The 24,950-nt window shown below is 55.6% G+C and overlaps 1 protein-coding gene across 3 annotated transcripts; it reads left to right on the top strand.

The window, feature by feature from the left end:
* The first annotated feature begins 59 nt into the window (after positions 1–59).
* Positions 60–24,950, top strand: SLC25A1 (solute carrier family 25 member 1). Of its 3 annotated transcripts, XM_044775471.2 has the most exons (16): positions 60–188; positions 4,462–4,533; positions 8,873–9,272; positions 13,135–13,266; positions 13,633–13,743; positions 14,022–14,195; positions 19,779–19,854; positions 21,806–22,000; positions 22,300–22,407; positions 22,500–22,599; positions 22,675–22,813; positions 23,204–23,288; positions 23,452–23,556; positions 23,736–23,851; positions 23,934–24,007; positions 24,221–24,950. In XM_044775471.2, exons 3-16 carry the CDS (start codon positions 9,204–9,206, stop codon positions 24,333–24,335), a joined length of 1,599 nt encoding a protein of 532 aa, XP_044631406.2. In that variant the 5' UTR covers positions 60–188; positions 4,462–4,533; positions 8,873–9,203; the 3' UTR covers positions 24,336–24,950. The 3 variants fall into 3 exon arrangements, with proteins under 3 accessions (XP_044631406.2, XP_070372743.1, XP_070372744.1); XM_070516642.1 differs by lacking the exons at positions 60–188; positions 4,462–4,533 and having other exon boundaries at positions 8,971–9,040; positions 9,232–9,272; XM_070516643.1 differs by lacking the exons at positions 60–188; positions 4,462–4,533; positions 8,873–9,272; ... (1 more) ...; positions 13,633–13,743; positions 14,022–14,195 and adding an exon at positions 14,573–16,827.

Below are 24,950 nucleotides of genomic sequence, written 5' to 3'. Positions count from 1 at the left end.
GGTTAACCTAGTTTTGTTTTCTGTCTTTAGACAGTTGGGAAGATTTGGTTAACTTCCTGCAGATGGCCAGGAAAAAGGGCCGTGAATCTTATATATAGACTGGACTTCTTTTTGCCCTGGCTAAAACCAGCCATCTCTCTGAGCTAGAAGATTGTATTAATGGACCCAGTGATGCCCACATCCAGCAGGTAGGCAGTGCCCCCAGGGACTGTGACTGCTGCAGGCAGGTGCAGGGATTGCTCCCTAGAGCGGTGCAGATCTGTGATGGCTGGAAACAAGCCATGCAGTGAATAAGTCCCTTGTTACTGTCGTTGGTCTGGAAGTTAAGGCCCCTAGCTGTCCACATCAGAATGATTTTCCTAGAAAAGAAGGCTTCGGGACTAGTGCAGTGTTCTAGCTGTCACCACTGGACCAAAGTGAACTGAGTGACGTGACTGGCCAGATTGAAGAGAGAGGTTGAAAATTAATAGCTTTCCCATATGGCAGCAGTTATCAGATAACATAATGGAAGAAAATTCCTTTTTAAATAGGAACAAAACCAAAATGTTAAATAAACTTTAGCAAAAAAAAACATTGAGTAAAGATCTAAATAGTTGTAAAGTCTGCTGTTTCCAGGGATAAAATTTTAGCCCTGGGAAAAGTGATGGAGAGAGACTAGGGATAATGGAGTGCACTATAAGTGCAGGAAGCGCAGGTGCCCCTTTCTGGGGAGATGCACGTGCATCGTTGAAATAAAGAGCACGCAAGTGCACTTTGGATTTTTTATGTCAAAATAAATTCCAACAAATTGTTGGAAATTAGGTTAGAGTTTTGAAAGAGGTTAAAAGTCTGTCATGTAATTTTGTAACCAAAATTAAATTCCAGAAGAAAGAATTAAAGGTAAAAGTTTGGTTTTTTATTAATAAAAATTTTTAAGTATTTATCTTTGTGTGAGGAAGGAATTTTTAAGCATATATATAGCGATGGAAGAAAGCATAAAGAAAATATCAGTTGATCTAATGCATAAAAATTTTAAACATATGTATATTCCTAATCATGGACCTTGTAAGTCTAGATATAAAAATTCATCCCAGGAAAGTAGAAAAGGTCCTGATAGCTTTACATAGAAATATTTAATCATTGCAGCATGATTTATGCTAATAAAAATTGGAAAACAATGTCTGGCAGAAGGGAATAATTAAACAGCATTCATTGATGGAATATAATACAGCCATTGCAAGCATTTAGAGCCTCGTTTGTGATAGAAAAATCTTTGAAAGTAAGCTCCAGCAGAGTGAAAACCTGCATGTACAATATAATAAACACACCAGCCTGGAAAAACACCCAAGATGGGGACAGTGAACAACTCTGAGATATGGAATTGGGCAGTATTGTAATATTATTTTCCTTCTACTTGCCCGTGTTTGCCAAATTCTTTTTTATTAAATCAACGACCATAACTTTTACAGTTACTTTTGTAACCAGCAAATTAATAAAAACGTTAGAAAACAAAACCTTGCCCAAAATCTCCCTCTAAATTTGTACCAGGATTCTCCTGGCTGGAGAGTCTGTTAAGTAGGATCATCAGAGGGACTGCCCTGGGTCACAGAGAAGTTAAATCTCACCTGGCGACTGGCCAGACTGGGGAGCACACATGGCTTGTCTTGTTCTTCGCCTCTTTGTTCGTGGTGGCCCCAAGGTCAGGCATGCTTCCTGCCTTCCTCAGTTCTCCAAGGCAGTCAGTACACACCAGCCAGATCCAGCCCACTGCCTGTTTTGTATGTTTCCCATAGTCTGGCTTCTGCTGACTGCATTTCTGTGATACCATTTAACTCGTTTTCCCTGCATTTCCCTGTATTGCCAGTAGCAAGGGTCTTAGATAATCATACCCTTTGATGCAGTACTTCATTTATTGATCCATTCAACAAACTTTGATTAAGCATCTTCCATGTGGCGGGGTAGGGGCTTTGGGTGCACCTGTCAAATTTCTGCCCTTGTGGATCTTAAGATCCATTCAAGAAATGCATGGTATGTTAAATTGTAACTGGAAAGGAGAAAAGTGCAGCAGGGAGGGTGTGGGCAGTGTTAGGGCAGGTGGTGGGTGTGAAAGTAGGTGGTGCTTTTCTAGACAGGGTGGCTGGGAAGGTGTCCCAGAAGTGAGTGCTGAAGTCTGCATCCCTCTGGGGGAGGAGCCCTGAGAGCAGAGAGAACAGCCAGTGCCAGGGCCCTGTGAGAGAGTATTTGAGTGTGCTGCAGGAGCAGTGCGGAGGTGGCCAGACAGCTGAAGCAGAGTGATCAAATTCCATAGGACCTGGAGTTCAAGCCAAAGAGGGCACGGGTCGGGAGAGGCGGTTATTGGCATCACTTGTTAGGACTTGGGGGCCATCAGCAGGACTCTGGCTTCCACTCTGGGTGAGACTGGAGGATTCTGAGCAGGGGAGGGATGTCATCTGATCTAGGTGTTAACAGAACCCCTCTGGCTGCTATGCTGAAAACAGACTGAAGGACGGAGGCAGAAGCAGTGAGAGCAGACAAGAGTTGATGATAGCTCAGAGAGAACAGTCAAGGTGAGTGGCAGAGAGCTTCTGATGAGTTTGGTGGCATTACCAGGGTTGCTGGTGGAGTGCTTGCGAGAAGAGGGAGCGAGGCGACTACATGCTTTGGAGCATGAGACAGGCCTGGACTAGGCAGATGGGCTTGTGCTTCCTATCGTGGGGAGTAGAGTGTAAGGCTTGCCCTGGGGGGAGTCAGGACTCACATTAGGACAAGTTTGATCTCTACTCAACATCCGAGGGGGTCTGCCCAGCTGGATATAATAGTCAGGTTTCCGAGGAGAATTCTGAACTAGAGCCGTAAATGCAGCAGCCTTCAGTGTGCAGGTGACGCTCACAGGGTAAGAGTGTGTGGGGAGGGGACCTGAAGCCTGGGAGCAGGGTACCCCATAGCTCAGGGTCAGGGAGAAGTAGAGATGCAAAGTAGCCAGGAAAGTGGGAGAAAAGCAGTGGGCAGAGGAGGGCTTTCCAGGGACCCAGTAGGCATCTGTCAGGGAGACTGATGGGGAAGCCAGACGCCGCACATTGCGAACTGGAGACTTGGCAGTGATGACCCTGCTGGGGAGCTTGCAAGAGCCTGATGCGGCGTGTTCCAGAGAAGACAAGAAGAGACTGGGGACAGCTTTTAGGACACAAGGGCACCTCTTCTGAGAAATGTTGATCTAAAGGAAACAGTAGAAACAGCATGGTAGCCGATAGCTGAGCTGAGGTCAGAGTGAGAGTGGTTTGTTTTGGTTTGGAGCTGGGAAAAATAACAGCAGCTCCTTAAGCTTATGAGAGTAATTTAGTACAGAGGGCGAAATCACTGCAGGGGCTTGAAGATGCTGACCTGGAACAGGGAAGGGGGCTGGGATCACGTGTACCAGTAGGGCTGGCCTTGGTGGCTGGGTGAGGACCATAGACGCAGTGAGGGGCAGGCACGTCTCGGTGCGTGTCGAGGGCTCTTCTGGTTGTGTCTGTTTCCTCAGGAGATCGGAAGCCCAGTCCTCAACTCGAGCCATTGGAGATTGGAGGAGAGGAGGAGAGGAAATGGTTGACAAGGAGACAGTATCTGGCTGAGGGAATAGGGTTGCTAGTGTTGTGAGCTCCTCTGCGTTTAGTATCAAGGTCAGGGGAGACCAGTGGCACTTCGGGGTTCAGCTGTCTGTGTTTAGCTCCTCAGTTCCAGGTGTGGAGTCAACAGAAAAGTAATCTAAGCAAGACTGGGGTTTGGCTGAGCGAGTACTGCCAAGTACAGCTGAGGAAGTTTCCAAGGAGTGCCACCGGGAGGAGCGTAGGCCAGGCACAGATGGGCATGGTGGGGCAGGGGTTGGGGTGCTGGAAAGGAGGGGAGGTGGCAGGCGGAGAGTGGGTTCTTGTGCCTGAGTTCGCAGAGGTGGCAGCTCTCTAACAGTGACTGGCTGTTGTCATGAGGGACACAAGGTCTTCAGAGCAGAGGAGATCAAAGAAAGCTAAAGCCATCAGGGAATGAGACAGGTCTGTGGCTGGCAGCAAGAATGAGGGCTGGCAGGCGATGCCCGGCATGAGATTCCCCAGTGTTTAGTGAGGAGGAAGGATGCAGTCTGGAAGCACAGGAGCGCTGCTCTGCACCTGGCCCATGGGGTGCAGGTGTGGGAGGTGACCGCCGGTGCATGCAGGAGCAGGCAAATGGAGAGCGGGTCTGAGGACACGCTTCATCCTCCAGGAGCTCTGTGGTGGCCCAGGCTGCTGTGTGATCAGAAAGATGCTCACATCCTTTGAAAACAGAAAATATCCCTGCTACTTAGAAACTTCAAACGAGCTCTGAGGAATCTTCCCATTTAAGACTGTCTCTGCAGAGCTACCTGACTATTCCTAGGTTGGAGACCGCTGTTACAAGGAGGGAATGTACAAGGCTGCCCAGCTGCTCTACAGCAGTGTTTCTAACTTTGCCCACCTGGCTTCCAACCAGGTCCACCTCGGGGAGTATCAGGCAGCGGTGGACAGCAGCGCCAAGGCCAAGAGCACGTGGACGTGGAAGGAGGTAAGCTCGGAGAGTCTCCAGGAGAGCGCCAGTCTGCCAAGCCTTCCCTCCTCCTTCCTTCTGTGCTCTGCACCCTGGTCCCAAGTGGGAGGCATCTGGATGGCTGCCTCATCCAGGCAGGGTTCTGAGTCCTCTGGGGTGGCTCAGAGAACCCTGTAAGCTAGTGTTTGTGGTTGAAGCAAAGACCCACAGAACCCCATGTTGGACCAATCAGCTCCCAGAAGTTGTCTTAATAGCATGGAATTATCAGCATCATAAATAGTGTCATAACTTAAAATATTTTAATGAATCATATCACTTTATTAGCATAATCAGTGTCAATTGACATTGCTGGTCTTTTGTGGTGAATTGGTAGGGCAAGTCGTCTTGAAGCTCTCTGATAGAAACATCAGTGAGTGGGAAAAAGTTTGTAAAGAGATGTGCAAAAGATTTAGCTTCAGTGAATCTCTGAAGCATTGTTTAATAAAAGATTAGAAAACGTCCACTATCAAGGCCTTCGTTAAATGGTGTATATATTGTGACTCTCCCCTGCTGTTCAGAGTGAATCAGCAGTTACGGGAGAGGATGTTCCCAGTATTCTGTGAGAAGCAGGGTGTAAGCAGCATGTCCAGTGTAATTCCATTCTGTGTGTGACTGTAAGAGAGAGCTGGCATGTGCTGGGGTGTACATCGCACAGAGTAGTGAGCAAAGGTCATGTTTCAAGGTCACGACTGGTTATCTGTGGGTTGTGTGACTGTTTTTGTTTCCCTGCGTTTTTTGCCTTGCCTACCATGCAAACACGTGCTGTGTGTAGAAGGTGGGGAAACTGCGCAAGAACCCGGCTCTGCATTGAGGGAGGGGTTATCTGTGGTCAGCCCTCAAAAGAAGTGCAGCTCAAGGGCCCCTCCTGAGTCCTTTCTGCACAGGGGGTTTGTCACTTTTTTTTTTTTTTAAGGAAGATTAGCCCTGAGCTAACTACTGCCAGTCCTCCTCTTTTTGCTGAGAAAGCCTGGCCCTGAGCTAACATCCGTGCCCATCTTCCTCTATTTTATATGTGGGACGCCTACCATAGCATGGCGTGCTGAGCGGTGCTGGGTCCACACCCAGGATCCGAACCGGCAAACCCCGGGCTGCCAAGAAGCAGAACGTGCAAACTTAACCCCTGCGCCACTGGGCCGGCCCCCGTCACTTCTTAACACTTATCGTTAAGTGTGTGTGCTGCACAGTGCCTGAAACAAAAGCACAGTTTAGAAAAAGTTATTAAAGTAAGCTCCTCCTGTGTAGACAGCCCTCAGGTGACGTATGCTCTCATGACCCTTATCCTTGAGCTTTGTTAAACCTTTTTCAAACCACAAACCTGAAATTCCAGCATCACTTTCTTGTCACCTAAACAAACCTCCACATCTCAGGGTTTGGAAGTAATGCATGAGCTCTCTTCTCTCCATGGTCTCAAACTCATACACCCCCTTGGCCTGCCGGTTAGAAATGTTCTATTTTTTCTCCTAGTCTCATGCAGCTCACCTTACAATTATCTACTTGTTCAGAATCAAACTTCAAAAGCCCCACTTGCTGGTATTTCTATATTTGCAGTTGCATCCCCAGTAGCCAGCTACAGTCGTGCTGTACCCTGTCTCGGGGACACTCACACTTGCCTCCCCTAGGTGTGCTTTGCCTGTGTGAATGGGCAGGAGTTCTGCCTTGCACAACTGTGTGGTCTTCACATCGTTGTTCATGCAGATGAGCTGGAGGAACTGATACACTATTACCAGGTAACTAGTCTCTGGCTAGAGATGATTTCCACTGGCAGTAGAGATGACGAGCAACACCTAAACGCTGTAAATAAAGGAGCACTTGTTCTGTTAGTGTTACAGCCACAAATAAGCATTGTCTGTATGGGAAAATCCTTTCATGTGCTAGACAGCCTGTCTATAAAATAAATCAGATTGGTGTGTTAGATATCCTGGACCTCGTGCTGGCTGGTATTTGTGTTTTTAAAAGCACTCTCCCTCCTCTTGTGTCCTTGGACCTTCAGAAGCCCAGGCCATGGCTTGCACATGGAGACAAGCCTTGGATAACTTACTGAGAATACCAGGCCACTCATGGCCAGGTGACTGCCCACACCCTAGTTCCTCAGAGCATGTGGCCCACAGAGAGTGTGAGTGTGGAACGCCTTAGAGACAGGGGACATGTAGGAGTCCAGGAGAGGGAACTCCAGGAAGACCTTTAGAAGGGTGTTGGTGTTGTAGTTATGCTTTGCTGTCAAGTGGTTGACAGACAGACATCAGTGTGGTGAGGGCCTGGGCATATGCGCATGGGAGTCCTAGAGCTATGTGGTCAGACCAGGTAGGGTCCGTCAGGGCAGACTGAAGATTTGACTTTGCTCAGCCATGTTACTGTCCCCTTGGAACTCAAGCCCCAGCCCCTCACTGAGGGGACAATAGCCTGGAGGGAGCTTAGCCACAGGGCTCGAGGGACCTGGGAGCCTGTGAAAGTGCGTGTATGCCACCAACGTCCAAAATGTCAGGCTAGGCTTAGTGACTTTCCAGTGACATGTACTTTACATGTTTGTTGTAAAGCAAAGAAAGTAATAAAGCAGTCTGGAGGCTGACAAATAGAAGACTTCATTTGTTAAGCAAATGTTTGAGCACCCTCTGTTTGCTTGGCAGAGTCTAGACAATGTATCAGTGAACAAAACAGAAAAAACCCTATTCAGTTGAGTTTACATTCAGTAAAGTTGACAGGCAGCAAACATGTTTGAAGGTGATGAGTTATGGGGGAAATGGAGCAGCTCTAGGGACCAGGTGTTCCTGGGTGGAACTTCACAACGGGGCTGTCATGGTAGCGCTAAGGGAGAGGATGACATCAAGCAGAGACCTGAAGAAATCGAGGGGCCTGATCATGGGGATATTTGAGGTAAAGGTCAGCGGGCAGGGCAGAGTCTGGAGGCAGGAACGTGCCAAGTATTCGAGGAAGGGCCCTCAAGGCGGAGAGAGGAGTCAGGGGCACAGGCCCTCATGAAGGACTCAGGCTGTACTCATGGTAGGACCTGAGGGTGAGGGGGCCATTCTGGCTTGCATGCTGAGAACAGACTCTTTCAGGGGTGAGCAGACGGAGGAGCAGGTGGAAGCCAAGAGAGCAGCCAGCGTGGGGTGACGTGGTCGGGTTTGTGGGGGCGGTTGAATGTGCAGCCAACTTCATATGCTAGTGTTTTGGGTGTGGAGTGAGAGAAAAGTTAAGGATGACTCCATTTATTTTTGGCTTGAACAACTAGAAATAGAGAGTTATCATCAGTGGACATGGGGAGAGGAGAGGTAGAGACTGAGTGACAGGAAGAGCAGGAATTAAGTTTTGGTTGTAGTAAGTTTGAGCTGCCAATTGGATGTTCAGGTAGAGGTGTCAGGCAGGCAGTGAGAAATAGGGGCTGGTTTTCAGTGCAGAAACCCAGCTAGAGAAATAAAATGGGAACCGTTGACATATATAGATGGTATATAAAGACACTAGGCTGGATGGGATCCCCCGGGGGTGAGTGTAGATATAGAAGAGGCCACAACCTGAGCCCTGGGCCCTCTGACATGAGTTACAGTAAAGAAGGGAAGAAACCCCAGAGAGTGTGATGTCTGAGCAACCACTGGACAGATGTCCCCAGGAGAGGGGAGTGGTTAGCCAAGTGGGGTCCTGGTGCTGGGCGGGTGACAGGAGAAGAACTGAGGGTGGAGGACACTGATGACCATGAGTCCTGGGGACCAGGCAGCCTGACCGGGTGGGCTTGCGAGAACAGGGAAAGGAATGGGAACTGCTGTTTCGAGGAGCTGGTAGGGGTCATGGGGTCAAGAAAAGGCATTTTAGGACAGGAGAATTAGCAGGAAGTTTGCTGAAGGCAAGCTGTAGAAAGGGACGTTGATGCCGAGAGAGAACGGGGACCACCGTGGGTGGAAAGCGGTGGGACCTAGAGCTCCAGGCTGTGGCGGGTTCCAAGCAGGAGAACAGACCTGTTCCTATAGACAGAACGTGGGCGCAGATGCTGGCAGGTGGTAGACATGGCATTTTCTTCTAATGACTTCCATTTTCTCAGTGAAGCAGGAGCAAGGTTATCTACTGAGAGTGAAGACAGGGAGTGAAGAGGGTGTGAAACCGTGCTCCAGGGGTGACCCTCAAGGCTTGTGGTCATTAATATGAAGGGAGTCAGTCAGACTCAGGATTTAGGCATGCTGGGCAGGCTGTAACCAGAGTGCACCACCAGGAGGGAGTTGGGGCTAGTGGCTGTCGCACGCCTTCCCTCTCTTTGGAATGGGCTTTGCTGTAAGGAGGCTGTGGTCGGGTGTGTTTGCCCCTACCCCAAGCTTGGCTGTTGGTCTGTCAGGATTGGGGCTACTTTGAGCAGCTGATCTCCCTCCTGGAGGCAGACTGGGGCCTGGAGCGGGCCCACGTGGGCATGTTCACAGAGCTGGCCATCCTCTACCCTAAATTCAAGCCGCAGAAGATGCCGGAGCACCTGGAGCTCTTCTGGTCCCGTGTCAACATCGCAAAGGTAATCCGGCCCTCCTCAAGGTTCTGCCTGCCTTGTGCACACGTGGCACAAGCTTGACCCTCGGCCGTGGCCATCTTGCCGGGTGCTGAGAGCTGTGGAGCAGGCGCACCTCTGGGCACAGCTGGTGTTCCTCTGTGACAAGTGTGAGGAGTATGACAACGCCATGCTCACCATGATCAATCACCCTACAGATGCCTGGAGAGAAGGGCAGTTCAAGGACATCATTGCCAAGGTAAGAGTGCTCACGCAGCACTGGCTCCTGCCACCTCTGCCAGGCCTGTCCTGGGGCGGGTGTGATGAGCTCTCATGTGTGCACCCCGGGGCCAGTTTGCTTTCCTCCTGTGTGATGTTTGCCATCCTCTGTGCAGGTGGTGGTGATTCCGTCTGCACAAAGGGAACTGACGCTTAGGAAGGGTAGTGACTGGCCCAAGGTGCCACAGCGAGGCTGCAGGCAGGATGGGGACAGTGTGGCACTGCAGCCCCGGCTGCCCCTCCTGCCCCTATGGCCTCCCAGGACCACACTCTCCCAGCTCACTCCCCGCTGGGTCCTTCACAGCCGACCCTTGGTGTTTGCTCTTCCTTCTGCCGTTGGCTCAGGGCACCCAACCCCAGACCCTGTCTGCCACCATCCTGTTGTGTTGTTTCATGTTTTTCATCATATGGAATATTTTTCCTTAGTGTCTCTTCCCTCAAAACTGCCAGCTCCAGAGGAGCACAGGCGCCTCACAGAGGGGCAGTGAACACCCTCCAGGTGGAGGCATGATCTCAGGCCTCCTGGCCCTTGGGTCCCCACCCTTCCCAGGAGGTGCCACCTCCTGTAGTCTACCTGGACTAGACCAGGATCCCAAGCTGTTCCACCAGCTGCCAGAAGCTATTGGAAGGTGTCAGGCCTGAGTGTGAGCACCAAGCAGGCCTCTGCTGTTTTCTTTCTGGTCTCTGAGTGGGCCCGCCCTCCAGACCTGTCCTCTTTTGAGCTCTGTGCATGTGGTAGAAGGTAAGGGGATGCAGCTCTCTGCCCTCAGTCTCTGGGCCTCTTGCACTGAATGTCCTTGTTTTGTCCCAGTGGCCTTGCATAAATAATTTGCCCACAGGTCTCTCCTGTCTGCCGTCTGTCAGTGAAAGGTAGCATTCTGACTGTGTCTGTCCTGCCACTCCCACGGTGGAGGTGTGGGCTCCCCTCTGCCTGGGTTAGGGACCGCAAACTGTTGCCTGTCCTGTGCCTTCTGTTCCACATACAGCTGCAGGGGGCAGGTGTGGGTGACAGGTAGGAGGGCACCCAGCCAGGTCTCAGCATCTGCCTTCACTGGGAGCTGTTAGACAAAACAGTCAGCCCGGAGGTCACGCACATCTGCATTGTTAAGTGTGGTGGTGTGTGAAGTCAGTGACCGTCTGACAGGACGTCCTGGCATGAGTGGGGTCTGCAGGTTGCTGGTAGAAGGGTGGGCAGATCACATGTTCCTGTGCCCTTGCGCATGCGAAAAACATGCTGGAGAACCCATGTTTGATTAATTCTTGGTGTGCTTTTTTCACATTTAACTTTTTTGATATCAGAGTGCATCTTAGAGTTGATGGCATGCCATGGTTGAGGTGGCAGTGTTTTCTGCTTCTTAGCAGTGTCAGGGCATCATTGTCGTCCCAGCAGCTGATGTATCCCATTACCTGAGTGTGGTCCGCCTTGATGGCGTTCAGGCTCAGTGGACTCCTGAGGAGAGGTGGAGGTCAGCGTGGCGTCTTGGGTCTGATGACACACACTCTCAGATGAGACTGTCATGTGGGACCGCAGTGTTAGTGCAGCTGACAGCCAGGTCTTGTTTTGGTTTGACAGAGGATGCCATGGGGGAGACACCCTCTTGTCAGCTCATACATGGAGGAGAGGCAGGGTGGAGGACACTAGCTATTGTGGTGGCCCAGCAGAGGGGACATTGTCTCCACTCTGGGACACAAAGGAGGGCTTTGGAATCGCCTGGCAACAAGGCTGGGCAGTAGAGGGCCGGACAGAGGCCTTGCTGACACAGACCAGGGTTGCATCTTGGCTCAGCCATTTGCTGTCTCTGTCACTCTGGGCTGGTGTCATCACCGTGACCCTCAGTTATCCCACCCATCAAATGGACAATGTTTCCTGCCTGCCAAGTGATTGACGGCAGGTGCCTGGCGTACTATCAGTGCTTCTCACAGGTTGTGCAGTATGTGTCAAGAGCTAGAACACTCTTGCTGAATCTCTGAGCCTTGGTTTGCTTTTCTGCAAAACAGAGATAATGCCCTGTCCCCGGGCCCAGGGCTCCATGGAAATGAGGTGCACAATGTACGCACCATGGGCTTGGGAGTGGCCATCCTTACCAGCTGTGCAGGTGGGCAAGGCCTTGCTGGTGCTTCTGTCCTGGCACGTCGCTGCGGAGGGGCTGCTGCGCAGACATCAGTGCCCCAACAGGAGCAGTGGATGCTCCAGAGGGCCATGAAACCGCTTCATCCTGAGGGCACCAGGTGCCCTCGAGGTCAGCAGCTCAGCTCAACATAACATGTGTCCGTGTTGGGCCAGCTCTTATCCAGCCCTGCAGTCACTGCAGCACTGAGAAGGGAGCATGGCAAGTCAAGCTCTATCTTGAGCTGTCCACCCAGAGGGACACGGGGCAATCTGGCCATGCTTTAGTGAAGGCTGCACAGACTGGCTCAGAAGGCTGGGGAAGCACATGGTCTTGCCTACCCTAGTGGGGAGCCGGCTGACAACCACCTCTGCCAGTTCTCCTGCCATGCAGAGGGGCGGGGCCTCCCTGGGGCTCACTGCCCCCCCAGTGGAGAGCCTCAGCGAGAAGGGCTTGCCCTTTCACACTATGCTGTCTCGTCCCGTAGTCCTCCTACAAGTGCTGTTAGCACAAGGCCTGCCACTGGGGCAGAGGAGGCAGCTCTCTATGGAAGGTGAACGCCAGCCCCACTGCCCATGCCCCTGGACCCCACCTTATGTGCCAGCAGGCCCTGCTGCTTGTTAGCTGTCTAGTGTGGCTGGAGACCCTGATCTGGCCTCATACTGCTGAGTCTGAATCCCAGCCTGGAAGAACGACAGGTTCCAGAGCTCCAATGCAAGCATGCCCGGTGGGGAGGGTCACTGCTCTCCTCTACATCCACAGTGGTGGGCGCTAGGGACCCCGTGGCCAATCTAGGTCGGAATCTGTGGTGACAGTGAGTGCTCTGGTCTGAGAGGGGCATGTCCGAGTCAGAGTGGAGAGGAGGGTAAAGCTGTCAGTAACTAGTGAGAGTACAGTACCAGCCGAGGCTGTGGACAGTCCCCTTCCTTCACCTTTCCGTCTGCAGACGTCACTCAGCCCCACATTCCTGGTGGCTCATCTGAAGCCAGCATGGCTGGAGGGCTCCCACTGCACCCAGCCCCTCCCCCCAGCATGGCTCTAGTGTTGCAGTGCCCTTTACACACCCCTGGACCTCCGCATGTTCCCCCAGACACGTTCATCACCGCCAACCTGGCACGTGTCCTTCTGGAGGGCAGGAACCGCCTTGCTCTCCTCCGAATGCCAGGCCCTGCAGTCAGCACGCCTGGGAGGACAGCCTTCCCATGAGCACAGGGTCACCCCAGAGCAGCTCAGCCCTCCCCTACTGACCAGGGCTGCCCATCTGAGCACCACGGCATCTTGCCAGGGAGCAGTGGGGACGTGATGTGACGTGTTAATAGATTAGCTTATGGCTCAGACTGAGCTTCCTGAGGAGGGTTAGGGGAATCTTGCTTGGATAAAACTGTGTTTTGGTATTGGGTGTATTCTGGCTCGTTCCTCCTCATTCATTCTCTCAGCAGACACTGGCTGAGCATCAAGCCCATGTCAGATCCTCGGGTGAGGCAGGAAACAAAGACCTGCCTCTTAGGTCTTCGGTGGCAAGTGCTGAGGAAAAGGACGTCTTGCAGGGACGGGGAAGGGCAGGTGTGTCAGGAGGAGGTGCTCAGTCTTATAAAGGGCAGTCACTGCCAGCCTCAATAATAAAGTACATTTGAGCAAAAACCTGAAGGAGGTGTGGAGCGTGTGGCATCTGAGGCAAGCAAGTGGGGCTGAAGATGGGCACGGGCTGACCCTCAGCTCTGCCCCCACCTGCAGGTTGCCGATGTGGAACTCTGCTGTAAAGCCCTGCAGTTCCATGTGGATTACAGACCTCTGCTCATCAACCACATGCGGCTTATGCTGGCGCCCCGGCTGGACCACACCCGGACGGTCGGCTTCTTTTCAAAAGTGAGTCAGCCAGAACCCAGGGACCAGAGAAGGGTATGTTGGGCCAAGGTCATCTGAATAGTAGTAGTTTAATAAACCGTATTTGAAATTGATCCCCAGCCAATTTAAAGATTAAACATATCGAACTGCTTAGTTTTCAGTACAGTTTTGCATTCCGGCCAGAATGTCCATGGTGAAATTGATGTCTGCTGAGTAACCCGAGCAGCCCTTTGTGTGTGAGTGCGTGTGGGGCCTGTCAGTTCTAGGTGTCTGGAAGGAGACCTGGAGCTGAGCTTTACGCACTGGCCTGTCAGGGCATCAAGGGCCCCCAGCCCAGTGATCCCGTGACGACTTGTCTGAGTGCCCTGACCGTTCTCCCGATGTCAGGCGGGCCAGCTGCCTCTGGTGAAGCCTTACCTGTGGTCAGTTCAGGGCCACAACAACAAGAGTGTGAATGAGGCGCTCAACCACCTGCTGATGGAAGAGGAGGATTATCAGGTGAGTGTGCGGAAAGGGGCCCCGTCAGAGGGCGGCAGGTGCCCAGGGACCTGCACAGCTGGCCTTGGGCGCTCAGGATCTGGAGAGCCCCTCTCTGCACTGGCCGGTGTGTTCTCAGCAGGCTGCCCTGGCACAAGAGGGAGTGTGGGCCCCACGGGGCAGCATCAGTAAATGGGCAGGGGCCTTTCTGAAGCCGTGGTGCAGAAACCACCACTGAGTAATTTCTGGGTGCCTGCTGTCTGTGTCCCCTCACCCATGGAAAGGCTGTGTTCTCCTAGAACCCTAGGAGAGCGTCTGTCGATGCATATGACAACTTTGACAACATCGCCCTGGCACAGCGGTTGGAGAATCACCAGCTGATCGAGTTCAGGCACATTGTTGCTTATCTGTACAAGGGCAGCAGCTGGTGGGCCCAGAGCGTGGCGCTCTGCAAGAAAGACCATCTCTACAAGGTCAGTCTCGCCATTCCCTACCCACCCGTGTGTGCCTCCTGATGCTTTGCGGGGTGGGGAAAATCATAGCCCCTACCAGGAGACCTTCATGGCAGGAGAGGGAGAGTGAAGTTAAGAAGGGAGCGTTTGGGGGCCGGCCCGGCGGCGCAGCGGTTAAGTTCGCACGTTCCGCTTCGGCAGCCCGGGGTTGGCTGGTTTGGATCCCGGGTGAGGACATGGCACTGCTTGGCAAGCCGTGCTGTGGTAGGCGTCCCACATATAAAGTAGAGGAAGATGGGCACAGATGTTAGCTCAGGGCCAGTCTTCCTCAGCAAAAAGAGGAGGATTGGCAGCAGATGTTAGCTCAGGGCTGATCTTCCTCAAAAAAAAAAAAAGGGAGCTTTTTTGGAACATGGAGTTAGAGTTGGGAGCAACGTAGAGAATTATTTTCTGTCGTTAACATAGAGCCTTTTAAAAAATTATTTCAATCAAAAGACTTGCTCTCACGGAGTTGATTCTTTTCTTGGCAGTTATTCGTGAGTTTCTCTCTCCATAAACAGTGTGGCAGTGTTCACGGGGCACTTGCTTTACTTTCTGTCGAGATCTGGGGAATAAAAACACCTAAGTTAAAATCATGTTCAAAGTATTTGTTTCTGCCATTGAGCAGCGGCTCAGAGCCATGCTTGGGTCCACATCCCGTTCTGGGCAGCTGCTGGTCAGAGTAGGCTGCCTGAGAGATCCCAGGCCCTGAGGCTTCACTGTCGCTCTGCCTGGCCCTGGCATCTCCCGACTTGGGTAGAGTGCATTTCACAAGAGGGCCCTTGTAATATGCTGCACTGCCAAGCTGATTTCCAAGGGTTCCGCCAGGAGCCCTCGGGAACCCCTCTGCAGGCCATGAGGTTGACCTAAGGGGTTTACTCCCAGAGCTGTCCTTGGCATTCCTGAGCACCTTCCCAGGACATACACAACTGCCACCCACTACCCAGCATAGGCGCCTCCCTCTCGGTGCATTTAGGCTGAGGCCAGAGACCACTAGATATCAGGGGCATGTCAAGCCTCACCCAAAGTTGTTACCTCCAGTTTGGGACTATTACATGACATGTCCTTGCCCTCAGTGAGAGTGTTTGTGGTCCTTCCTGGGGTGCTGACAGGGCCCTTGGAGAGGGAGCTGAGAGGAAATGCCACAGAAGCTCTGAGACTACATGTCAGGGTGCCCAGGTACTGGCCCTGGGAGGTGGCCTCGGGGCTCAGGCACACTGGAGGGAAGCTGCCCCTGGGTGGCGGGTCACAGCCACACTTTCCTGCCGTGGGACATAGCCGGGTCTTGAATGCATGGGCTCCTCGCCACTCAGGCAGTGAGGGAGTGAGCACTTGGTGCTGCAAGTACTGACAGAGGGGCATCCATCCTCTCCCAGCCAGCGATCCCACCCAGAGTGATGGCACCAGGAAGAGAATCTGGAAGGATAAAGCCACAGGCAGAAAGTGGTTGGCATACTTTCCAGTGCAGTGGTTCTCAGCCAGGGTGACTCTGACCCCCAGGGGACATTTGGTTGTCACAGCTGGGGGTGCAGTGCTACATCTAGTAAGTAGAGGCCAGAGTGGCACTAAAGAGCCCACAATGCATGGGTCCGCAACTGACCCCCAACACACACACGTGTCAGCAGTGCTCTGGCAGGTGGGCTGCCCTGGGTGGAAGTCCCAGGTGAATGGGTGGTCACAGCACGCCACCAGAAGTGTACTTTCCCCATTGCGGAAGTGGGGTGTAAAAGCACCATGGGCAGTCAGCCATCAGGGGTGACCACCTTGCGTTGTACACACTTTGCTCAAGAGGATGGCTGAGCAGAAGGGGCTGGGACTGTGTGCAGAAGGCTGGGGCTGCTGAGGAACAGCAGATCAGGCAGGGTGTGAGGGAGCGTGTTAGGACGCGGTCGGGTGAGGACTAGCTGGCCCACACACAGGGACAATTAGGGATTTTGATAGAGTTTTTTATGTCTGGAAGAAAAGGCAAATTGCTATTTCCTGAGCACTAACCTGTCCGTCGTGGCTGCTTCATGTTGAGTCTGGAAGAATAGCACTGACTCTTGGCCCAAACACAGCAGTCTGGCCTTCATAGCAGGCACTGCTGGTGCTGTTACCATCCCCATTCAGCACCCACTCCCTGAGCAGCCCCACACATGCCCTCTGCATGCCATTCTGGCTTTGAGGCCAGAGTCCCTGTCTCCCAGGACAGGGCACCTACACCCGTGTGTGTGCAGCAGATGAGACCATGCTCAGTGCCTTCCACAGCCTTCCTGGAGGTGGTACTTCATCCTACCAAAAGGCAGCCAAGACACAGGGACTCCTCTGCGGGCAAGGGCCTTCATAGCTCAAAAGGTACCTCAGGTGGCAGGAGGCAAGGTGGGCCCGAGCTGTGCGTCTGCCTTGGTTGTGGGACGCCATGGAGCATGCTGCCAAGTCCCGGGATGCTGAGCTAGCCGAGAAGTTGCTGCAGTGGTTCCTGGAGGAGGGCAAGCGGGAGTGCTTCGCGGCCTCTCTCTTCGCCTGTTACAACCTGCTCTCCCCAGATGTGGTGCTAGAGTTGGCCTGGAGACACAACCTCCTGGACCTGGCCGTGCCCTGCTTCATCCAGGTGATGAGGGAGTACCTTAGCAAAGTAAGTACCGGCTCTGCTGTAGCTCCCTGGCCGCCATGTGGCACGGCTGTGACTGTGGCCCCTGTCTGCAGAGTCCCTGTGGTGGCCCATTGGGGGCCACCCAGATTGCCCAACCAGCCCCGGCTGCCTTCAGGAGTGGCCTCTTGCCTTCACACTTGAGTGGTTTTCTGCCAAGTGTTTACCTCTTCTAGAAAATCACCATGCGGGCACTGGATAGAACTAAGCACTTCCCGTTGCAGCAGCTCTCCTGCACACTGCCAGAGGGCTTCATGGGGTGAGAGCAGTGGGGGGCCAGCTGGCAGAGCCTGCAGCACACAACCGTGGGCTCCATGTGGGCCATCCACCTCAGATCTCGCCGCCGGAGGAGTTGGGGGTGCAGCTGTTGGCGAACCTGTTGTGGTAGACCCCTTTTGCTGAGCACTTAGTAGGAATATTAACACTTAATCCTGTAACACCTTGACAGGTAGATGGTCATCCCCTCTACAACTGCAGACGCTGGGGTTCCAGTCCCAAGCTGACAGGTGAAGAGGGGCTCAGACCCACATCTCCCTGGCCCAGAGGCCATACTCGTGTCTCAGCACATCGCTTCTGCCACTCCATATGTCACTTGGCATCCCTAATATCCCACTCTGCCTTTCTTTGCAAGCAGATGAGTTGTTTAACCGGGTGGTAGTGTCTGATTTCAAAACTCTTCCTGTGTGTCATAGCCCTAGGCATTCTTGTCTCTAGTCACCGTCCAGAGACTCTTGTCTTCTGGTCTGGTTTGTTTCTAACACAGAAAAAGCTGTCTCTCAGCAGCACCTGCTTGCCCATCCAGCCATACACCTCACCTTCCAGCCAGATGGGAGGCTTGACAATGCCGAGAAGCCACCAGCCTGAGGCTTCTTTCAGTGTGAGACCGAAGGGAGTGACTTCCCAGGGTTAATGTGGGGGTTAGGGAAGAAACAGGAAGGGGGGAAAGTTCTCGTGCAGCCAGCTTTGGCCTACAGGGGCTTGCTCTGCCTGCTGTCTGCAGAGCTTCCTGGGAGCTGCCCAGCTCCTGGTGAGGGCCGTCCCAGGGGCCATTCAAGGCCCTCGGCCTGCTGCAGCAGGAGGCACCACTGCAGTGCAGTCTGGTCCCATGTGTACAGCACTTCTGAGCGGGTGGCCTCCTGAGACTCACCAGGGGCAGGGGAGGAGCAGCCCTGGCCATGTGGACTGCCAGGGGACATGGGCTAGTTGGATTTATAAGGGGCCGTGGCTCTTCAGCCCCAGCGAACAGCAGCTCCCTCCTATAGGTGCCTGTGCTATATGGAGCTTGTCTGCGAGAACTGCTCTGCCCATGATGGGCTGCCTTTCCCATCCCTAAGGTGTCTGAACCTGGGAGCAGTCTGTCTGTTCTGAGCCCCTGCATAAAGAGGGATGAATGTGGCTTGAATCTCTTCCTGGAGTGGAGGCCCATGGTTTAGCATAAGAGGAACTTGGGCCCACTCGGACCTTCATTGCTGAAGGGGTTGGACTCCCAGGGGGCCTTCGAGGACTTGGGGGAGCACTTTTCCTCTCTGTGGCAGATGATAGAGGTCATCCTGGCAGCCATGTCACCTTGGTCAGCACTTTGGCCACACAGCTAAACCAGGATGGTACAGTGTGCTTGAGCTCCAGCTGCCTTCCTGCTGGAAGGACCCTGCCCCTAGCCCCAGATACTTCCCCGAGGCCTGGAAGGCAGGGGCTGCCACAGCGCCTGCCCTCGATGCTGCCACATGTGCCTCTGCCAGCACTGGACCAGGTGCCTGTCATGGTGGGAAGAGGAGAGGGCTTACGAGGGGTTTCTCTGGCAGTGGTGGGGTGTGGGCTGGTTCTCAGCCTTGGGTTAGGGCCCAGAAGACAGAACACATTGCTGTGTCACAGAGGCAGAGGGGACCAGACAAGAAAGCCACAGCCCCTTCCTGACAGGAGAACTTGGTTCCAGACCTCTTGACTCATCTGGAAAGCTTGAGGGTCGTCCCTCTGAGAACCCTCCCACCCCAGGGCTCTCCCAGTGGAGGGTGCAAGCCCAGCTCAGCCCTCAGCCCTGGGCGTCGGCCAGCTGAAGGCAGAGAGGACAGGTTGCGAGTCCACCACGGCTGTCCTCCTCCTTCCTCACCTCAACCCGGGTCCTGTGGAGGGAGGAAGAGGGGAGTGCACAGGGCCAGTGGCAGGGCTCTCTGCTGGGGTTCTGGCGCCTGGCCTCTTCTCTCCCAGACCTGAGTACACAGGGGACACGTAATTGTTTCTTATTTCTTACCCTGATGCTTGTTTGGGGGGGGTCACAGATGTACGGTTGCTGTAGCCCCTGCCAGCACCATGGGTGCTATCTGCCCTGCAGCCCCCATGGCACAGTCTCACTCTGTTCCCTCCCTGTCCCTGTGTCTGCACCAGCCTATGGGCACTCCAGGGGGCAGCGCCCAGTGAAGGCCTTGAGGAAGGTCAAGGAGCAGCTTGTCCTCAGATGGTTGTCATGGCCCCTGCCTCTCAGGTGGCACATCCACACTGCCCGGTCGAGGGTCTTAGGTGTCAGGTGACAGGTCTCCTTAGGAGTTGGCAGCCTAGATTGGCTGGAAGCAGGAAGTGCTGTGTTGTCCTGGCAGTGTCCCTGTGTCCAGAGGAGGACTCAGCCCTGTGATCAATGCCACATTCAAAGCCTGTAGTTCCTGGCCACTGCTCCTGGCAGCCAGGAGCCCACTTGGAAAGCACTGGGCTAGGACAGCAGCTGGGGTTCACCAGGGCGTTCCATCTCTGTCTGGTTAGAGGCTTCATCTTCTCGTGGAGTGAGGTGGTGCTCGCTGCCGGTGCAGCATCTGCCCCATGTGCCCGTTCTCAGCTCTAATCCTCCTGGAGGCTGGGTGCTTGCCTTCCGGCCCCATGTTCACCTCCAGGCCCAGACTTCCCTCGTCCTGTCAGGTAGGTGGTCACGTTTTCTTGCCTCTTTGCAGGTGGACAGACTGGATGCCTTAGAGAGTCTACACAAGCAAGAGGAGCGTGTGGTGGAGCCCTCCCTTCTCCTGTTTGGTAGGTAGCACCCCATAGCCCATAGTCCCCTGTCACCTAGGAAGGGGAGGGGAGGAGGGCGATTCACACCATCCTTCCCTGGCTGGGCTTCAGATGGCGGGGGGCGGGGGTATGGACAGGGCAAGGGCTGGAAAGACCATGATGGCTGCCTAATGTGGAGAAGGTCAGTGATCCAGGAATGTTAGAAAGGCACAGCCACTGTCCTCCCTACTCTGAGGGCACTTGCCTTCTGGGGCCAGGGGGGTGCTCCTGCCCGTTTCTTGTGCCTGGCAACTGCCCAGCTTCAAGCTGCTGCTGTGTGTGATCCTGGCCCCCAGGCAGCAAGGCTGTTGTTAGCTTGCACTTCAGAGCCTGCCCGGATGGCATGGCCATTGAGCAGACAGCTCGGTTGTTGCCCACTGCACAGAGAGGCTCTTGGGTCCTGGAGTGCATCGTGGGACTAACACAAGCCTAAGGGTGTGGTGTGAGCACACAGCACGTCTCCTGGTCTCAAGGCTCCTACCGTGTCCTCCTTTGGGATCATTATGCCCACTTACCATTAATGTCAGTCTAAAATTTTTTTAGATTTTGATGGGCATGAGTGAGACCCAGCCAGTTGAGCTAAGTGTCCCATTTGGGGACTAGCTTACCCTCTAGCCTATCTAGCCATTGTGGCTGGCCCCATAACAGCAGCTCCCACAGCCCTTTCCTCCAGGCACCTTCTATCAGGTGCCTCAGCCTCTGGGTGGTCAGGGCCGGTCTGTCACCCTGCTCCTTGGGCCCCTGGCCACCCAGGGGCAGAAGCCCTGCTCACCCTCAGCTTCTCCCTGTGCAGGCCAGCAGCTGATGCTGACTGCAGGCCCTGCTGCAGGCCCAGGCCCAACTCGCTTCCCCTGTGGATATGCTTCCACTCCCGCCTTCACCCAGCCTCTGGTGTACGGCTTCAGCGTGTCCTGTGTGCTCAGTAGCAACACCCCCTCTACCCAGTTCACCAAGGACCGCATCACCCCAGAAGCACAGAGGACCCCGAGGGGAGGCGGGGACACCTGGACTTTCTTTATTTTGGCTGGGGCCCGTTGATGGCAGCCTCCCAGCCGTTCTGGATCCTGGGGAGGCCAGCATAGTCACTGACTGCCCGAGAAGACCAGCTTCAGCCCCCGGCCCAGGGAGGTCAACTTCTGCCTCCAGGCCCTCTGGCTGGAGCCAGGCGTTCCTAGGGAGTTCCAGTCCGCACGGATTCCCTGGCGCTTGGCGGGAGGGGCACCCTCTCTTCATTCGGCACTGGCAGAGCTGCCCCCTCCAGGCCGCTTTGCAGACACAACTGAACGTATAACCTGGCTCCGAGCCTCCTGCCGATTGTGAATATTAAAGTTGGTTTATCAAGGCTTGGTGATGGTTGGGTAGGAGAGGACAAAAGATTGCTGAGACCTCTGTGGGGGTGGGGGACCTGCGTGTGCCCTGGAAGGCAGTCCGGGGGATACAGCCGGGCTGTATTAGGGCCTTTTCCCGACCGTGTGCACTGCACGGAACTCTCACTCCCGTAGGGGGAGTAGTATCCGCACAGCCTTCAAACAGCAAGCATGGGGTGAGACCCACATGTTTCGGGGAGGGTCTGCCCCTCTCCTCCACCCCCGATCTCCGGCGGTCCTGTCGCTCCTGGCGCAGACCCCAAGATCCGCTCCTTCCCACGCCGCCCTCTGCTCGATGCCCCAGTGGGTTTTACACACTGCACCTTGACCCCCCGGTCCAGGCCGAGTGGCAGCGCCGCCTCCCAAGGACCGTGCCTCCGCCCCCACCACGCTTGGTTCTCCGGACACCCGGGCTCGGGCATTGGTTGGGTCGTCGTCTCCGCCTCGGCGCGCCCCGCCCCGGCCTCAGTTTCCCGGGCTGCACGGGGCGGGCTGGGGGCGGGGCCCGGCTCGGACCACGCGGGGCGGAGCTCGGGAGCTGACGCGGCCGCCCCGCCCCCCAGACCATAACCCGCCGCCGCCGCCGCCGCTGCTGCTGCCCCCGTGGACCGAGCGCCCAAGGCAGGAGGCTCGGACCCGAGGCCGACGTCGGGTGTCTGCCTGCTCGCCCGCCATGGCCGCGCCGCGCGCTCTGGCGGCCGCCGCGCCGGCGCCCGGGAAGGCCAAGCTCACGCACCCGGGGAAGGCGATCCTGGCAGGTGGGCTCCGCCGCGGCGCGGACCCCCGGCCCGCCGTCCTTCCGGATGGGCCCGGGACGCCGAGGCCCCGCCTCACTTCCGGATCGGGCGGGGGGCGCGGCTGTGGCCCCCAGCGGCGTGCCGGGCTCGGCCCGTGTGTCGCCCCTCCGCGCCTCGCCAGGACCACGGGAGCGGGGCGTGGGGCGCCGGCCGGGCCTCCCCGCGCGCAGAGGCCGGGGCGGGGGAGGGGCCTGGGCAGCGGGCGGGGCGGGGGCGGCCGGCCGCGAGGCGCTCTCAGGGCCGGGTCCCGCTCCCCGCAGGCGGCCTGGCGGGCGGCATCGAGATTTGCATCACCTTCCCCACCGAGTACGTGAAGACGCAGCTGCAGCTGGACGAGCGCTCGCACCCCCCGCGCTACCGGGGCATCGGTGAGGAGGGGCGACCCCGGAGGGCCATTCGCGCGGGTAGCTGCGGGGGCGGACCCCGAGTGCGCGGGGTCGCTGACCGCCCCCTCCTCCAGGGGACTGCGTGCGGCAGACTGTCCGTAGCCACGGCGTCCTGGGCCTGTACCGAGGCCTCAGCTCCCTGCTCTACGGCTCCATCCCCAAGGCGGCAGTCAGGTGAGGGGCTCGGGTGGCAGGGGGAAGAAGCCCCGGGCGGCTGCACCCTCTCACCCCGCTGCCCCCCGCCTCCAGATTCGGGACGTTCGAGTTCCTCAGCAACCACATGCGAGACGCCCAGGGACGGCTGGACAGCACACGCGGGCTGCTGTGCGGCTTGGGCGCTGGCGTGGCGGAGGCCGTGGTGGTCGTGTGTCCCATGGAGACCATCAAGGTGGGGAGGGTCTCGGCAGGAGGGAGCACGGTGTGCAGGGGGCCCTCAGGAAGAGCCTCTTGTAGAGGCTGCACTCTGTGTTGAAGGCAACGAGAAAGCATTAAGGTTTTTTAAAACTTGTAAACAGAAAACATAAGATAACAGGGGTTTGCTGTCTAAGCTGTGGGAAGCACCAGCAAACATAACTGCAGAGATTCCTTAGTAAGGCAGGCTCTCTCGTCTCCAGGGGTGTCGTGTTCCATGGCAGCCTTGGGTGGCCCTGTTTCCAGGGGGAAGAGCTGCACCTCCAACCCTGGCCTGACCTTGGTGGACTCTGGGCCTGCTAGCCGCGTGGCCAGGTGTGTCCTCCCATGGTGCCCTGGGCTAGCACCTTGTTTTCTTCTCTCTCAGGTGAAGTTCATCCACGACCAGACCTCCTCCAACCCCAAGTACAGAGGGTTCTTCCATGGTGTCAGAGAGATTGTGCGGGAACAAGGTGAGCCACCCGGCCTTCTTCAGGTGGGGTCCAGGGTCTCAGCCAGGCTGGAAGGAACCTGCACTTCCCCTTCCTTCCTTGGCCCTCCTGCCCGTGGTTCTCCCTGATCCCCAGCTGGGACCTGGGAGGCACCAGTGTGACCCCCATGCCTGCCTGTCCCCAGGGCTAAAGGGGACATACCAGGGCCTCACAGCCACCGTCCTGAAGCAGGGATCCAACCAAGCCATCCGCTTCTTTGTCATGACCTCTCTGCGCAACTGGTACCGAGGTGTGTTTGTGGCCCTAAGACATTTGGGGCCAGGCTCCTCCTCTTCAGGTCTCCTCACCAGGGCCCCACCCCTGGGGCCCCCACCTTCGCAGGCCCTGGTCCATGTGCCACCCCAAGCCTGAGAGCCATCCTCTTTACTCTCCCATCCTTTTTTGACCACAACCCCCACCCCCATCCAGGGGACAACCCCAACAGACCCATGAATCCGCTCATCACTGGGGTGTTCGGAGCTATCGCAGGCGCAGCGAGTGTATTTGGGAACACTCCTCTGGATGTGATCAAGACCCGGATGCAGGTGGGAGTGGGGTTAGGAAGCGGGAGGGGAGCTTGAGACAGGGGCTGGGTGCTGAGCCCTGTGGCGTGCTCATGTCCTACAGGGCCTGGAGGCACACAAATACCGGAACACGTGGGACTGCGGCTTGCAGATCCTAAGGAACGAGGGGCTCAAGGCGTGAGTAGGGGAGGGGTAAAGCTGTTGTCCCCACCCAGGCCCTCCCTGGTCTTCTTTCTGGGTCTCACTCCAAACCCCCTGCCAGCCCCAGGCCATCCCATAGAGAATCCTTACATTTAGGTCCCTGTTCTTGCTTCTCCAATGCTTGGACCCTACCCCGCTTTCTAGAGGCACTGCCCTTCACCTGCCTTCTCACATCCTATCTCTCCCCAGATTTTACAAGGGTACTGTCCCACGCCTGGGCCGGGTCTGCCTGGACGTGGCCATTGTGTTCATCATCTACGACGAGGTGGTAAAGCTGCTAAACAAAGTGTGGAAGACGGACTGAGCTCTGAGGGTCTGCGTGGGGGCCGTCCCCAGGTGCCTCCAGACAAGCCCCCACTGTCCTCTTCTCACGATTCCAGTGCAGTCGTGCCAAAAGGCCCCCTTCCCCTGACCCTCGCACTTCGTGGCCTGGGTCTGGCCCCTGTGGCCATTAAGTCCACCTGTCCCATAGTGCTGTGTGTCTCCTGTGGCCTGTGTGACACTGTTGTGTCCATGAATCCGGCTGAGGCTGGGTGATCCTCTGGCCTGTGAATCTGTGCCCACTTGTCCATATGCTTATTCACGAGCCATGTGCTTGTGTTTCGTGTTCCATGTCACATGACCCTATGACCCACTTCCCGGGGTGCCTGTGTGGCCTGGGTCCACGGCCCTGTAGCCATGGCCCAGTCCCAGCCCGGTGCCTTCCACCCTGGGCAGCAGGGGCACCTGCCCCAGCCTACCACAGCTGCCTCCGGGCCTCAGCCTGGCCTCACCGCATTCCAGGGGCTGCGTGCCCCCTGCTTCTCCTGCCACTGGCCTTAACTGGTCCTCGGGCCCTCCCTCTGCCCAGGATAGGGTGGCACCTGCCGCTCTCAGGACCACCCTCCCAAGGCAGAATAAACTGGATCCTATCACAGTC

This window comes from Equus asinus, chromosome 8 (genome assembly GCF_041296235.1).
Source record: "Equus asinus isolate D_3611 breed Donkey chromosome 8, EquAss-T2T_v2, whole genome shotgun sequence".
NCBI lineage: Eukaryota > Metazoa > Chordata > Mammalia > Perissodactyla > Equidae > Equus > Equus asinus.
Note: the sequence above shows the minus strand (reverse complement) of the source record. Positions and strands in the feature narration are given on the sequence as shown.